The 16,915-nt window shown below is 43.3% G+C and overlaps 1 protein-coding gene across 1 annotated transcript in view; it reads left to right on the top strand.

The window, feature by feature from the left end:
• SORCS3 (sortilin related VPS10 domain containing receptor 3) overlaps positions 1-16,915 on the top strand; it is a 404,518-nt gene that overhangs the window by 339,862 nt on the left and 47,741 nt on the right. Inside the window, exon 14 of the mRNA XM_038758619.1 lies at positions 6,485-6,592. Within this exon, the coding sequence (XP_038614547.1) occupies positions 6,485-6,592 (108 nt within the window). The remainder of the gene's footprint in view (positions 1-6,484; positions 6,593-16,915) is intronic.

The raw sequence follows: 16,915 nt of genomic DNA, 5'->3' as shown, positions 1-16,915 counted from the left end.
CCATGTCCCACATGGGACTCACAGTGTTAATTTTTCTTTTACCGATGCAGTAACTGAGGCACAGAGAAATGAAGTCACACAGCAGACAAGTGGTGGAGCCAGGATTAAAACCCTGGTCCTTCTCACTCCCAGGCCCATGCTATTTAATAATAATAACTATTATTAATATTACTATTAATGTATTTGTTCATCACTTACTATGTGCCAAGCACTGTTCTAAGCACTGGGGTGGATACAAGGTAATCAGGTTGTCCAACGTGGAGGTCACAGTCTTAATCCCCATTTTCCAGATGAGGTAACTGAGGCACAGAGAAGTTAAGTGACTTGCCCAAAGTCACACAGCTGAGAAGTGGCGAAGCAGGGATTAGAACCCACAACCTCTGACTCCCAAGCTCATGCTCTGTCCACTAAGCCACGCTGTTCTGTCCCTGGGTAGCCCCAGCCTGCTTTGGGGAGCCTGGGTTCGTGCCCTCTCAAGCTGCATAGGGTTAGTCATTTCTAAACCAACAATGGCAGTTATCACATTCTTTGCCCAAAAAGGAGCACAGCAGAAACCAGAGACGGAGCCGCTGCCCTCAAGGTGCTTTGCAATCTGTTTATTTCTAAAGACTAATAAATCTTTCAGACATCTATATTGAAATACTATGGCCCCTGACAATACTGAGCTTTTATTTGCATTGTATATGGAAGAGAGAGGCAGAGAGAGGCACAGCATTTCACCATACACACGCGTATGGTGATAGAGTTGTTCTCAGATTTAGAATGTAGCTGCTACCTCCCAGAGAAAATAGGAGTTTATAATTGAAAAGCCGAGAAAACTTTAGCCCAGCTAATAAAGCGTGCTGTTTTCCACAAATTGAAATGATAGGTTGCTAGATAAGCATGAAAGCAGAACAGCCTCCAAATGAATAGGTCCATCTGTGAATATGTGCATTTAGGCAAATAGATACTGAAGGATAAGTGCTTTTGCAGGTGATTTTTGGGTAGAGCTTTACCCTGGTATTTTGAAAGCATCTTGGTGAAATGTACAGCGGGTTGAGGGAAGTGTACCATCGTGATGAAGAATGGCATGGTAATGCACGGACTGTGTCCAATCTGCCGGAGAAATTAGGGTCTGCTTAAACCTTGGTTGCTTAACCGTGGCCAAGACATTACCTTCGTTTTGCAGTGGAATGGACCTGGAGATTGAGATGGAAATAGCAACCGGCCCCTTTCCTTTTCATGCCTCTGAAGAAATTCTCTCAGGCCCTGGCAACTTGAAAGGGACCAGTAGAGAGACATCACTACCCCAGTAGGGGTGATTTGGTGAGCACCCCAGATGTCAAGGGCTCCCAGAAGACCACCGCTACAGAGTTTTGAAACATTTACACATTTCAGGTCGGGAGGGGAACCAAAAGGACAGATCTCGGCATTCGCCCCAGCCAGAGTGATTTCACGCATGGAGCTCTTTTGACTGGGACAGTCAAGTGAGCATGTGCACATATTACAAAGCAGCATGGCTCAGTGCTAAGATCACGGGCTTTGGAGTCAGAGGTCATGGGTTTGAATTCTGACCACCACATGTCTGCTGTGTGACCTTGGGCAAGTCACTTAACTTCTCTGAGCCTCAGTTACCTCATCTGTAAAATGGGGATTAAGACTGTGAGCCCCACGTGGGACAACTTGATCACCTTGTATCCCCCCCAGCGCTTAGAACAGTGCTCTGCACATAGTAAGCGCTTAACAAATGCCATCATTATTATTATTATTATTACTATATTATGTGTATTAGGGAGCCGCCTCCCTCCTGGAGTTAGTGAAAAACAGAGTCAGGTGTCCCTGGTTTCGTTTAGGGGATGGTTTAGTGGCAGTTTTACTTGGAGGACATATACTTTAGAAGCAGCCTGACAAAGTGGATAGGACATGAACCTGGGAGTCAGAAGGTCATGGGTTCTAATCCTGGCTCCAGCACATGTCTGCAGTGTGACTTTGGGCAAGTCACTTCACTTCTCTGTGCTTCAGTTGCCGCATCTGTAAAATGGGAGTAGGGACTGTGAGCCCCACGTGGGACAGGGACTGTGTCCAATCTGATTTGCTCGATTCCACCCCAGTGCTTAATACAGTGCTTGGCACATAGTAAATGCTTACAATACCATTGTTATTATTATTATTATTATGAGATAAGGCATGAGATCTCTACCTGGAGTATGCTGATTCCCCAGTTGTTCCCGGCAACTGGGGGAGAACAAAGCAGTGACACCCCCCTTGGTGCTGGATGGGTCAAGAGAGAATGATTTGAGGAACGAGAGGAGTTGCAGACCTAGGAGAAAATCCACTATGTCACCCACTTCCCCTGTACACACCTGGGAATTGGGAAATCTGGGTCTCAATGCCACTGGCCTGCTGAGTGTCCTTGGGCAAGTTACTTAACCTCTCTTACTCAGTTTCCTTAACAGTAACTGAAGAGAAGTTACCTGTTCTTATATCTTATACGTGAGTCCTGGGTGTATCAGGTACTCTCTGATCCGATTATTTTGTACTTAACCTGAGGCTTGACACAAACTGTGCTTTTCATAAATATAATCATTATTATTTTTAGACACCCCCCCCCCCCCCCACTCTCTACTCATGGATTACATTTGGAGGGTACAGTTTGTCACGGACAGGGAATGGATTAGATTGACTCAAAATGTCCTCCAGTTCCCCTCAAGCTCCCCCTCCCCTGCCCCAATTACATGTCCATTTCCATCTCCTGAGAAATGTCCAATGCTTGCTACAAATGATGTTATTAAACTACTCCCCATAAGTAGGAAAAAACAGAACCAAATAAAAGTGATTCTGTTCATGTTGGAGTTTATTTTAAGAATGAACCTGTTGAGAATTTTTTTGTAGCTTCCACCTTATTTTGTCTCCTTAGAGAACAGGCAGAAATGGTTGTTCCTAGAAGTGGTCATTACAGTAAATCCTCTTGTCTCCCAAAATGGCCACATAACCAAAACCTCCACATATCAAACCTTTCCATTATTCCTGGCCCCCACTCTGAGATTTGAGTAATCTAAATTAAAAACCCCATGAAACCCAGCCCTCCTGGTTATCAAAGTCCTTCACAATTGATCCCTTCAGATTCATTCCCCTAGACAGCCCTTCAAAATGAAATTTAAGAAATTGATTTCAATGGTGGGAGCCATGAGGGGACTTAGTTACATGGGAGATCTTCATAACTAGGATTAATTTCTATTCCTCACTGGGGCACTGGTGGACTGCAAAGGATTATAAATTGTTTCTAATTTTGTGATGCATCAACCTGGGAAGCAGCCAGGTGTGCAGGTCTGAGAACTAGGTGGGGGATGCTACCCTTCTGACTGTGAGGGCCTTTTGGCTCTTCTGAAAGGCATGCATGGCAAAGGAGGCTCATTCCCTGGTTGATCAGGCTGGAGGGATTAACTAGTTAATGACTTCCAAGTTGCCCATTGTGCTGTGAAGGAATCCTTTTTATGAACATTTGAGGTCCAATTTTGGGGTGCGTGAAGGGAAGGTGTTCTGCAACACTGGGACCTTCCTATTCACTTCGAAAACAAAAAGGCTGCCTCCCAAGAAAAGCAATTGAATTTTCTCCCCTCTCTCCAGACCAGCAGGGATTACTGGACCACACTGGCAGAGCAGGCATCCATTAAGCCAAAGGCTGAAATGACCGAGTCCTTAAAAGTCAAGATTGAACCTGATAATTTAGGAACCAATAAACTTTTATGGGAGGCTGTTTGCTTTTCATTTGCAGACACAACTCCAGGAGTACTCTAAGGGCAAAAAACATTGTCAGTGGCAACCCAAATGCTTTGGCCGAGAGTAGAGCTCAGTTTTGTTTAATGTGATTTTTAAAGAGAGGGGAAAAAAGAAAGAGAAAAAGAATGATAGTTTTGGAGACTATGGTTGTGCAAAGTGGCTCTTAGTCCCTTTGTAGGCCAGCAAAATGCTGGCTTTAGTTTAGGGCAAATGAAGCAGAAGGGGGGCCACTGGGTTAGGTGACACAGGGAGTGGGATGACAGGTTAGTGGAGGGAGGAGAAAGAATCAGTGAACCCATCATTGATATTTATTGATTGCCTACTGAGTATTTGGCACTGTACCAAGCACCTGAGAGAGCACAACAGTGGCAAAACATATGCACCCGAACCCTCAAGCTAACCATCTAAAAGGAAGGCAAACAAATTGTTTACAGATAGTGAAAGCCAGTGGAAGAACAAGTATAATGCAGGAAGCAGTTCAAGCTCATCAGGATGAAACAGCTGAACAAATAATTGAATATCTAAATTAGAAAATAAGCATGTGCAGTTTATTCAGCAAGTGCTGAAAAACAGAAGAGAAGTAATTTGAAAGGGTGGTAGTTGTCCCAGCGTTTGGATTTCCGCCAGCCGTGCTCATCTGCACGAGTGCAGGAGTTCAAGTGAGCGGACTGTCTGGGATGAACCAGAGCTAGGAATGGGTGGTATGAGAGTGATGGAGGGGTGAGAGGCAAAATTGTTGAGTTGGGTGGAGAGGGCAGAGTTGAGGGATGGGCAAGTCAGAAGTGGGTCCTGGAGGAGTGTGATTGCCTGAGAAAGGGGAAGGGGATCCAGCCTCCAGAGGTCATAGTGAGGAGTGAGGTCTGAATCCGGTGGACAGAGAGTGAGAATCAGGTAGCAGATAGGATCAGATAATGGTAGGTGGGTGTTAATGTGGTTAGAAATTGAGGATTGTATGGAGGAGGAAAGATCCTTTGACTGAGATCATGCTGATGAAATGGGGCTGAAATGGGGTGAAGTCAGAAGTCAACAAAGTTTAGAAATGGAAAGAAGCAGAATAATTATCATTATTATTATTACTACAGTATTTGTTAAGTGCTTGCTGTGTGCAAGCACTGTTCTAAGCTCTGGGGTAGATACAAGGTAATCAGGTTGCCCCACGTGGGGCTCACAGATCCCCATTTTACAGATGAGGTAACTGAGGCACAGAGAAGTAAATCGGCTTGCCCAAGGTCACACAACACACAAGTGGGGAGCCGGGATTAGAACACGTGTCCTCTGACTCCCAAACCCATGCTCTTTCCACTAAGCCACACTGCGTCTCTGGCGTACTTCGTATGGCTGAGGGGGAGGTGTCAGAGGGAATATCAACGTGAAGCTTAAAGTTTAAAGGAGGTCAATCAAATGAAAGTAGGAAAGAGAAAAAGGTGTCAGCAGTTAATCAGAAATGTGGAGGCCCAGGGACAATGACTAGAAGCTGCGGAACATAGTAGGAGGTGGAGGATTTGGGATGAAAATGAAGGGAAGGTGAAAAGGAAGGGAAGGAAAAAGTGAGATAAAATGGGAGAGACATGAGTGCAAGTCCATTAAAGTGGTAAAGGTTTCTTCTTCTGCCCACTACTCACAGGTAGGTGGGATTTAATCAGCCTCCTCTAGACTGTAAGCTCCTTGATGGCAGGGAACTTGTTACAGAGAAGCAGTAGAAAGAGCCCAGGCTTGGGAGTCAGAGGTCGTGGGTTCAAATCCTGGCTCCACCAATTATCAGCTGAGTGACTTTGGGCAAGTCACTTTACTTCTCTGTGCCTCAGTTACCTCATCTGTAAAATGGAGATTAAGACTGTGAGCCCCATGTGGGACAACCTGATCACCTTGTATCCTCCCCAGCACTTAGAACAGTGCTTTGCACTTAGTACGTGCTTAACAAATGCCATTATTATTATCATTATTATTATTATTACCAACTCTGTTATATCCTACTTCCCCAAAGTGCTTAGTAAAGTCCTCTGCACACAATAAATGCTCAGTGAATATGACTGATTGATTGTTATAGTATACGCTCCCAAACATTTGGTATAGTGCTCTGCACACAGTAAACGTTCAGTAAATACAATTAATTGATCAGCTGTTCTGATGCTCAAGAAAAACTAAGAGGGTGGTACATCCTAGCTGATTTCCTAGTCAGCCTCGTCCAGTTATCACCTTCCATGTCAAAGTTTTACAACTTCTACACGTAGTAGAAATTGTATTTATTAAGTGCTTACTTTGTGCCGGGCACTGTATCAAGTTCTGGGAAAGAGTATCCATATTCGACATGTTTCCTGTTCCTCAAGGAACTCAAAATCTATGAGGATCACAATCTAGAAGATCTGTGTTGGAATAAAATGAACCAGATTGATTCTGCTCTAAACTGGGGCCATAGTTCCAGTCTGGGTGTTTGGAATGCTATGCTCTATCTATGGATTCACCCTCTTTGGGTTGGTGTTAGAATTCCATTATGTTGAAACATTTTCTGCACTCCAACACAGCTCCAGGCTGATCCAGGAAATGCATTTTGGATCAAGTCTCATAGCACTACAGGGAGGTGGTAAGATTAATGCCCGCTGATAATCCAAATGGCCAAAGCACAGGACGCAGAGGAAGATTTCTATCATCTAGAAAATAGCTACATAATGATTCTACTCAGACATATTCCTTTTCAGACCTGTTCATGTTTTTGTTTTGATCCCAGGGTCAGTTTTGATGAAGGAAATTCCTGGAATAAATACGGCTTCACAACATCTCCGCTGTTTGTGGATGGGTCCTTGGTGGAACCAGGGGTGGAAAACCAGATAATGACGTGAGTACCACTGAGAAATAAGAGGTAGTGGTAGTTTCAATTTTTTTTTTTTAATGGCATTTGTTAAGCACGTAGTCTGTTCCTGGCACTGTACTTAGTACTGTGGTAGGTACAAAACAATCAGGTTTCTCACAGACAAGGTCCCACTTGAGGCTCACAGTCTTAATCCCCATTTTAAGGATGAGGTAACTGAGACCCAGAGAACTTGAGTGACTTGCCCAAAGTCGCACAGCAGACAGGTGGAAGATTAGAACTCAGGTTCTTCTGACTCCCAGATAAATGCTTTATCCACTAGGCTCCGCTGCTTCTCTGAATTGTGTGCCCTTTGCTGGATAGACAAAAGCACATTGTAACCAGTGTGGATTTTTCCCCAAATGGGATTTCCAAACCCTCTAAGAGAGCTCTTATCCTGGAGTTGGACAAAAGGAGTTTTGAGGTCAGGCTGGAGAAAGTCCAAATTTCGCCAAGAAATTCTCAGTATTTTAAGGATTGGAATTTATTTGAACCTGAAACATGCTTATTGTTCAGGGCCTCGTTGTGGAGAGGTGCTAATGGGTAAGAAATTCTGGGATTCCATAATGGGCTGGAGGCTAGGATAGTCTCTACAGTGTTGCATGTCTCCAGTGAAATAGGATGTTAATACTCAATGTCACTGTTAGGAAGTGGTTGAGCATGTATCTGTGAGACCGGTGGAGGTGAGGGGAGTTGGTGGCCATATGGACAAACTTCTAGAAGGCCCACCCTAAACAATCAACAGAATTGTAACTGTTTAACCTGTGCTATCCCATTTCAGAAGAACTATATGGCAATGGAACTTTCAAACCATTGTCTACTTCTAATGTGGATTTTCTCAGTATGTACGAATTTTTGAGGATATAGATGTAAAAAGTAGTCCCCTGGTTTCAGGGCTAACTGGATTGAAGGTTAATGGATCATGAGCATTTTCTTCACTACCCCATTCGTCTCAGATGCCCAGAAGTTTTAAGATTGGTAAAATGTGTGTTCCCTCTGTGATTCCTATGCTCTCTAGGTCCTGGGATTTCCTGAGGATTTCATGCAAAGTGGATTGTTTATTCTTAATTACCCAAGTTTTTATCTCAGCTACTTTAACTTCTTGCATCTGGCCCATGCATATCAGAATATTGCTGGAAGAATTCATTTTATCCCTTCCCTTCCTTTTATTTGCCAGGCAAAACTAAATAGACCTTCATTTGTAATTATTTTAGGTTTTCCTTGGGCTTTTCCATAAAGGCTATATACCCATCTCCATGTTGATTCTGATTCTTTAGGGCATCATGGAAAAGGTGCAATATTTCTCCAATATCAATTTTTAGTCATTTCTTCTTTTTGACAAGTAGGGCTGAGCAAATCAAGAGGGAGATGAGAGGATCCCTTTGAAGTTAAAATAGATTTCTGGAAGGATGAGTTGGCATTTATTTTTGTTTGTCATATCCCAGCTGTGTGAAATGGAATGCATTCATCAAAGATCTTGTGCACCTCTTAACTCTTATCTTTGACTCTTTGGTTGAAGTATTATTTATGTTAAGGGGAATTGGATGATGAGACCAGATCTGTTTGAGTGGTTGGGGCTGTAAAGTTGTGGGGGCTGCACAACTGACACTCCATTCCACAGTGTGTGAAGGTAAAGTCTGTCAGAGGGGACTGGCATCCAGAGGCCTCACCTTCCTGCGAGAATTTCTATTCAGAATTGTTGAAGCCTGATAATTACTAAATCTGCTAAACAGAAAATTAAAAATAGTCAATTGTATCGATCATTTGCTTTTAGTGTTCCCTAGACTGGACCAAAGGTTTATTTGCTTAAACCTTTGGTCCTTGTGCTAGTATTCTGGGTGTGCAGTAGGGAAAGCAATTAGAATAACAATGGGATGGTAAGATAATTGCAGTTTCAGATGTTCTTGTCATGATTCTGTGATCCAGTGAAGCAGCAGAGTCTCTTGAGTTAATCAACGGGACAGCATGGCCATTTTCCCATTTCTCTAATTCCTCCAGCCTGAAATGCTAAAGAAATGAGGCCCATCGTAGGTTGGTCCTCTAGACTGTAAGTTCCTTGAGGGCAGGGACTGGACCTATGTATTGTATTGTGCTTTTCCAACCACTTAGTACAGTGCTCTGCACACAGTAAATGCTCAATAACTACCAAAAAAAAAAAAGACAAAGACATAAAGATGCATTGTCTGTGGTCATGGAGCCTATCTTTGAGATACATTTAGAAAATGTAGGGAAATATCTGCCATTTAAAACCTTTTCTCCTAGACTTTAAGCTCTTTTCCCACTAGACTGTAAGCTCCTCAAGTGCAGAGATTGTGTCTGTCAACTGCACAGACACTCCCAAGTACTTAGTACAGTGCTCTGCTCAAAGTAAGTGCTCAAAGAAATACCATTGATGGACTGATTAAGTTGGTCCTTTGCCCCATGGATATCTTTGCTATTTGCAGCGTCTCTCTGTCTAGAGTCGACCTCTTGCTTTTACAATGCTCCAAAGTTCCTGCTCAAGGAGAGAAAATATCTCCTGATTGCCACATGCCAGGATGCTCTTCTTTACTGCCAGTGTTACCAGCAACTTTCTGTCCAACTGTACTGTTTGAGAATATTCTTGACTGTGTCTTTAAAATGTTCATTTTTGTCCTCTATGCTTGCAACTGCTCTATTTCAATTCAGGATAGAGAAGCTGCTTGCATATCCTACCGCCATCCATACTACTCACAGGCCCTGTATAACAAAATGGAGATACCATGAGAGTTGCCTCAGTGTCATGAACTGTCTGTATTTTTGGACCTAATTGTTCATAATCTTGCCATTTGATGTTGGTACATTGGTGGCAACAGTGTGTAGGATTTCTCTGGTACTGAATAATAATAATAATGATGATGGTACTTGTTAAGCGCTTACTACCTGCAAAGCACTGTTCTAAGCGCTGGGGAGGTTACAAGGTGATCAGGTTGTCCCAAGGGGGGCTCACAGTCTTCATCCCCATTTTACAGATGAGGTCACTGAGGCACAGAGAAGTTAAGTGACTTGCCCAAAGTCACAGCTGACAGCGGAGCTGGGATTTGAACCCATGACCTCTGACTCCAAAGTCCATGCTCTTTCCACTGAGCCACGCTGCTTCTCATGATGATGAGAATGATCAATTTTGTTGAATTGTCAGGCTAAAGCTCTAGTGCAGGCCATGAAGGAGTTTATAATCAGCTAATCATCTTGGCTGTAGGCCACCAGAACATAGTCATCAGCAAAGAGAAGTTCTTGGATGACTGTCTCAAAGTCGTTCAATGACGGTTCCCAGCCTGTTGAGATCAGAGTTCCCCGACGGGTCAGAAGTGGATTCCTGAAGACATTTGTGAAAACTCAGCTAAAATGTCCCCCCAGAGCCTTTTAATGAAGTGGAACGCACAAGCTGCCCACCTGGGATCCCTGAATTTCTCATCTATTACCAGTTATGTGAGCAATGTAAGTGAGGTATCAGACAAGGCATGGGTACTGCCACCTGAGCTATCATTAGCTCAGGGCTCTTCAAGAAAGGAACCTCCTTACTATTAGATAACCAATTTTTTAAAGTGTATGTTAAGCACTGACTATGTGTCAAATACTGTTAGGTACAAATTACTTAGGTTGGATACAGTCCCTGTCCCTTATGGGGCACACAGTCTAAGTTGGAGGAGAACAGGTACTGAATCCCCATTTTATAGTTGAGGAGACTGAGGCACAGAGAAGTCAAGTGACTTGCCCCAGGTCACACAGCAAGCAATTGCAGAACTGGAATTGGAGCCCAGGTCCTCTGACTCCAAGGCCCATTCTCTTTCCATTAGGCCACACTGCTTACCAACCATTGATACCTGACCGCAGGCCTAAATTGTAATTCTTAAAATTAGTCCAGACCAAATTCTAACCCTCACCTCTCCCTGTGACTTATCACATTCCCTGGGCCTACCTTCATCCCTGCCTAAATGAGATTTTTTTTTCTACAATGTGAGTAGTCATTTGATTTCAAGCATTGTAATCATCATTGACTGGGATTGATTTTGACAATCTGTTGCTTCCCCAAGAAGATACAATAAGTAAGCAAATGCATTCCTAGATCATTTTTTAATGCAACAAAATATCTACAAGGGTTGTGTTCATTACTTCCCTCCAGGGAATGAACAATGTTGCTCCTTTTATGGGCTTAGCCACCATAATTACAAAGCATTTTCCAGAGTCTCTATGGATTTCTTTCCTGCTAGGTTTCTTTTTGGCTGTATTGTATTGAATAACAGTATTTTGCAAGTTACACCATAGCATTTTTAGAATATTGATTGGCAGTTTCACAGAAGGGCAAGATATCTCACAGAGCTGCCGAAGAGTAGAACTCTAAGAGGTGATTTCTGTTCAACGTTGATGGATTCCCCGATGTCATCTCTTCAAAAGATATTTGAGTCAATCTGGAAGAGTGTGGAAGGCTCTGTTCACAAGGCCAATGTTCTGAAGAAATCAGTGTCTTTGGAAGCTGCCTCTGCCAGTCTTTGTGAGAAATATAGTTGGGGGGGGGGGGGGGGGGGGGGGTGGAGGGGAGAGACAGGCCTCAGCTCCAAGGCATGCAAAGTTCTTGTCGTTTTTTGCTGCCGTCCTTTAAACTATTATGATTTCTCCATATCAGTAAACTCGATGATGACTATTCAGTTCCTCCGAAGTGGGAATTAAATACCAGTTCTTTCTCCCACTTAGTTTGTGGACCCCAGGTGGGACAGGGACTATGTTTGTCTTATATCTACCTTAGCACTTAGTGCAGTGATTAGCTTAACTATTACCACCCGCTCATTATTATATCTTGCAGAATGCCACAGATGGTACTTTGGTCAGAAATCTTTACCACTTATGGCATAACCCCTGCAGGCATTCCCCTATTTGCAGACCTGGGAAAAGAACTTATATCTCCTAGTTTCATTTTTTTTAATGGTGTTTAAGAGTCAACTATGTGTCAAGTTTATCAGATTGGATACAGTCCCTGTCCCACATAGGGCTTATAGTTGGAGGGTAGAGGATTCAAGTCCCATTTTACAGATGAGTTACCCAAGGCACAGAGAAGTGAAGTAACTTGTTCAAGATCACATAGCAAGCAGTTGGTAGATCTGGGATTAAAAACCAGGTCTTCTGACCCCCAGGCATATGCTCTTTCCACTAGGCCATGCTGCTTCTTAAGAACTGCACCCTTTCCCCTGGACTAATATCAGGACTAAAGAGCAGAATGAACAAAATTTAGATAATTAAAGAAGTTCTTGGGGGGCAGCCAGGAATGACTTGAGTGCTTGGAGTCAGGGGGATACCTCTGGGAAGGACTCAAGTAAGCAGGTATTAGAGTACTAATTTAGGTGATTGTGAACTCTAACTTTGATATTCTAAAAACCGGACTGAGTCAGCTGTTCGTTATGGATAGGGGAAGTAGCGTTTCCTTTATTGGAGTCTACAATTTTTTAAAGGGGAAAAGGAAAGTTAGAAGCTGCAGGCACATACTTATAAATCAGAAAATTTTGCAATAAAAGTTAGCAAGAAAAATAATTCCAACCTTTGGTTTCAATACATTGTTTAGATGTTAATGCCTACGTCATGGAGAGCTGATAGAAACAAATGCCAAAGTCCCACTCAGTCTGTTTTTGTATCCCTCTTGGTTTTTGGAAGAAATTGATTTCACTTTGCCCAGGTAACCATTCCAGTAATTATCCAATCCACGGGTAACTACCCTGTAGTTACATGTTCTGACGAATTACACTTGGCATCATTTGCTAACTCAGAGATGCTATTCTATATAATTTGTCCTCACTTTAGCTTTCCCACCAGCTCATTGCCCTCATGCTGTAGGGCAGTTGAAGGGCCATTTTTCAACAGTGGCTGCATTAATGCAGAAAGGGCTTAGATTGACAACACTGTGAGATGAGACTCCCCCGCACTATATTCATTCCCAGCACTGATCCACCTATAAAGTAGGAGGGCAGACTTGCATTTCTACACTCCTTTGCTCTATCCATAGCATTATCAGAGCTCCTGTACTGAAATGGCTCTTTGTTGAAATAATATAAACCTGGAGTTTTAAAAACATAGTCACAGCTCACCAGCTCTTAGTGCTAGTGAGGCTATTTCTCTCCCTCCCCCGTGCACGTTTTCCAATTCATAACAAACATGAATTCTGGGATATAGTGTTGAGAAATGTCATAATGAATGTGCAGCTAGCTCGGGAGGGGAGCTTAAGGGCACTTAAAAGAAAGAGAAGCAACGTCTTCTTTGTTTCTCTTTTACCCTTCCTTTATTAAATCAATCCATAAGCATCTTATCTACTCCTTTCCTATCCTACCCCTTCCCTCTTGCTGTCATCTCTGGTTTCTGTCTTCCTGTTCCCTTTCCCCACTCTAGGTCTATAGCCCTGAGTCAGCTCTTATGTGTCGGCAGGCTAAAAGAATTGAATAACCATCTTCAAAACCATTTAGACATGAATTTACTTTTTGGGAAATGAATAGGTGTTGGCAGAAGTGAGCTCTTGCCTTAACATTTTCACAAATTTAAACTCTTCCTATCATTTTGTATTGTGACTTCCTTCTATTTTCTCTTCTCTCCTTTCCATTCCTCCGAGTAGCTTGCTCTTTTTATCTCCTCTTCCTAATCTCTCCCGTAAGCACCTCCCTTTAGCCATCTCACCATTCATGTAAGTACCCACGTTCTCCTTTTTCACTAGTCTTCTTCATTGGTACCTGTCTTTTTCTGTTAGACTCTGCTTTCTGTTTCAGCTTTTGATCCAATTCCCCCATAGTCAGTGACCACCTTTTATGGCAATACCATCTACTCCCTAATAGAAAATGATCTCCAGGTTATACCTGACATTTGATTATCTTCAGAACTGGGACCTAATTCTCTCAGATTTTGTTCACACCCTCAAATTCCAGCCTCAGAAGAAAGGTTTGGGTTGATTTCTGGTCAGCCCATGCTTAATCCATCAAGTCACCCAGCTAAGCCTTGACAGGGTGCTTTTCCTCATGACTTTGCATTTGGCTATAAAGAAAGCTACAGTTCGGGTGCCTTTCCCAGGCAACTTGAAACCAAACTAGAAAAGAGTCATCAGCAAAAAGTGTTGGAGCAGAGAGGAGCGGTAAGTGCCTAGAGTGGAAATCAGATTCTGTCATTCAGCCAGAGCAAACTGAAATGAAACAGTCAACTTACTGTGTGTGTCAGGTCAAACAGTCTGAGCCCCCTTTGAGCCTCTTCACTGTTTTTAGTACCCACTAAGGGATAACATTTCCTTACTGTCCATTTTAACCAAGCTCTCCATGTTATGGATCTCTTTCTACCTGGAAACTGACAAAGCTGTGACCTATTTCTGCATCCGACCTGAACAGCTCTGGATGGCTGTTGGGTGGTTGTCAGCCCTTGACTGCTGAATTTTGACCTGTGACCTAGAAATCCAAAGCTCAACTATCCTGTGAGCAACTCTGGGTCCTCCAGTCTCCTGAGCAGGAGAATCGATTTTAGTAAATTAACAGGCTAAGGGGTCCTGATCAAAGAGAAAACTCTCACCCATATGCCCAAGTAAAAATGAGGAGAACTACTTGAAAACCACACATGATGAAATGGACCTCTAAATAATTTCTTACAAGGTCATTTGGTCAATTTATACTGCATTTGTAAGTTATTGTGTATTTTAAAAATTAATGAAAGATTTAATTATAGCGGGGTCGCTGGTGACCTTTTCCGAAATGACTTAATCATAAATCTGCAGGCATTTCAGAATTGTTTTTCAGGTTTCTAATAATTTGCTCTCAAATTAATGTCATCCAGCCAGCAAGAGAAGCATAGCCTTGGTAAAAAGATCGGGTTGGGATTTGTGGTTTCCTAGCAATGGCTAATTCTGAGTCCAGGACGGAGGTGGCAAAGGAGATATTCTGTGACTCACCGGAATGAGCAGCAGGTTTAACTGTTTACTTTGAGGAATGAGAAATAAATCTGATGTGTCAATAGGAAGACATTGCCATTTGGTGGCCCAGCGTGGAGACTCTCTCTCCTGCGCTTAGATACTAAAGCAACTGGAAAAATGGCCTCATGGCCCTGTGTCCTAATTCTTCCCCATTTACAAAATCAGGGCCATTGTCATAACTTCCAGAGCTGTAGACTCACCCTGTGAGCCAGGCGTCAAACTGATCCTCACCAGTAGTGGAGAGTCTGCCAGAGCAACTTAGCTGACAAATTTGCTGAAACAGAAGATACTCCAAATCATTAATTTGAGGCCAAATGGAACAAGCCCTTTCTGGCACTAGTCATGGTGGCCCGCAGTGCTGTATTTATGGTACCTGCTGTCTTAGTCCTCAGCAAATCCCCAGTCTGAGCATAGCCAGCCAGAGACTCCGGAGACTATAGCCAACAGGAGACTTTAGCTCCTAAGTACACCCGTGGGCCCTTCTGTTTCTCAGCAGCCTCCTTTGAGAGCAGAGGGTGGTAGGGCTTATAGGACTGGAAGGTTTAGGGGTTATGGGATGGGACCACTGAGAAATGTCCCTGAATATGATAATATTCAATCTTAAGGGACAAAGCTTACCCCCTCCTAAAATTCACTTCTTTAGGCCTACCTCTGGTTGGGCTGGGTAGGAGTACAGTGCAGAGAAGCAGCATGGCTCAGTGGAAAGAGCCCAGGCTTTGGAGTCAGAGGTCATGGGTTCAAATCCCGGCTCCGCCAATTGTCAGCTGTGTGACTTTGGGCAAGTCCCTTAACTTCTCTGGGCCTCAGTTCCCTCATCTGGAAAATGGGGATTAAGACTGTGAGCCCCCCCTGGGACAACCTGATCACCTTGTATCCTCCCCAGTGCTTAGAACAGTGCTTTGCACATAGTAAGCGCTTAATAAATGCCATTATTATTATTATTATTATTATTATGACACCTGTGGCTTGAAGGTCTATCTGGCCAGTAATTAAGAGTAGCCAAGTACCAGCCTTCCTCCAGAAAATTGGCCGACAGTAATGGCTCTTGGAGTCCCTTGAAATAATAATAATAATGGCATTTGTTAAGCACTTACTATGTGCAAAGTACTGTTCTAAGCGCTAGGGTGGTTACAAGGTGATGATCAGGTTGCCCCACGGGGGGCTTACAGTTTTAATGCCCATTTTAAAGATGAGGTAACTGAGGCCCAGAGAAGTTGAGTGACTTGCCCAAAGTCACACAGCTGACAATTGGTGGAGCGGAATTTGAACCCATGACCTCTGACTCCAAAGCCCATACTCTTTCCACTGAGCCATGCTGCTTCTCTAATGATTTGATTTGCCAAGCCCAGAATCCTTTCCGTAATAGGGTGCTTGGAGGAGAGTTCCATGGGACTGGGCTCATACCATAACTCAGTGTGAAGGATACATGTAAAAAGAGTGATTCTTTTCCTTTATGATATTTATTAAGGGTTTACTACATGCCAGGCACTGTACTAAGTGCTGCGGTACATACAAGCTAATCAAGTTGGGCATGGTCCATGTCCCACATGGGACTCACAGCTTTAATCCCCCTTTTGCCGTTGAGGTAACTGAGGCACAGAGAAGTGACTTTCCCAAGCTCACCCTGCCGACAAGTGGTGGAGCCGGGATTAGAACCCAGGACCTCTTACTCCCAGGCCCATTCTCTTTCCATTAAGCCATGCTTCTTCCTTATGATTCTCGACTAGGAGCCTCTCCAGAGTCCCTTTTGATCCAAAATATTGGGGCTGCTTACAAAGTGCAGTCATAACACACTGACATTATATTCAGGTCATGAGAAGCAGCATGGCTCAGTGGAAAGAGCACAGGCTTTGGAGTCAGAGGTCATGAGTTCAAATCTTAGCTCTGCCAACTGTCAGCTGTGTGACTTTGGACAAGTCACTTAATTTATCTGGGCCTCAGTTACCTCATCTGTAAAATCAATCAATCAATCAATCGTATTTATTGAGCGCTTACTGTGTGCAGAGCACTGTACTAAGCACTTGGGAAGTACAAGTTGGATTAAAAACTGAGAGCCCCCCGTGGGACAACCTGATCACCTTGTAACCTCCCCAGTGCTTAGAACAGTGCTTTGCACATAGTAAGCGCTTAACAAATACTATTATTATTATTATTATTATCATTAACCCAAGTAACTTGAAATCTATAGCTGGCTAAGCACATTTGGGCATTGTTCACACTTGTTAATGTATGCCCCACTGAGACAGATAAATTGTCTTCTGTGATTGAGTAGTGAGATGCTGGCTTGGTTTCACCCAGTCTGTAATTATAAGCCGTGTACAGGCCCACAGGACAGAGAGAAAGGGTCTCTGTCCAGGCAAGCTGCTGCT

The sequence above is a fragment of the Tachyglossus aculeatus genome, chromosome 16 (assembly GCF_015852505.1).
Source record: "Tachyglossus aculeatus isolate mTacAcu1 chromosome 16, mTacAcu1.pri, whole genome shotgun sequence".
Classification (NCBI taxonomy): Eukaryota; Metazoa; Chordata; class Mammalia; order Monotremata; family Tachyglossidae; genus Tachyglossus; species Tachyglossus aculeatus.
The sequence above is the reverse complement of the archived record's forward strand: the minus strand, read 5'-3'. Positions and strand labels throughout refer to the sequence as shown.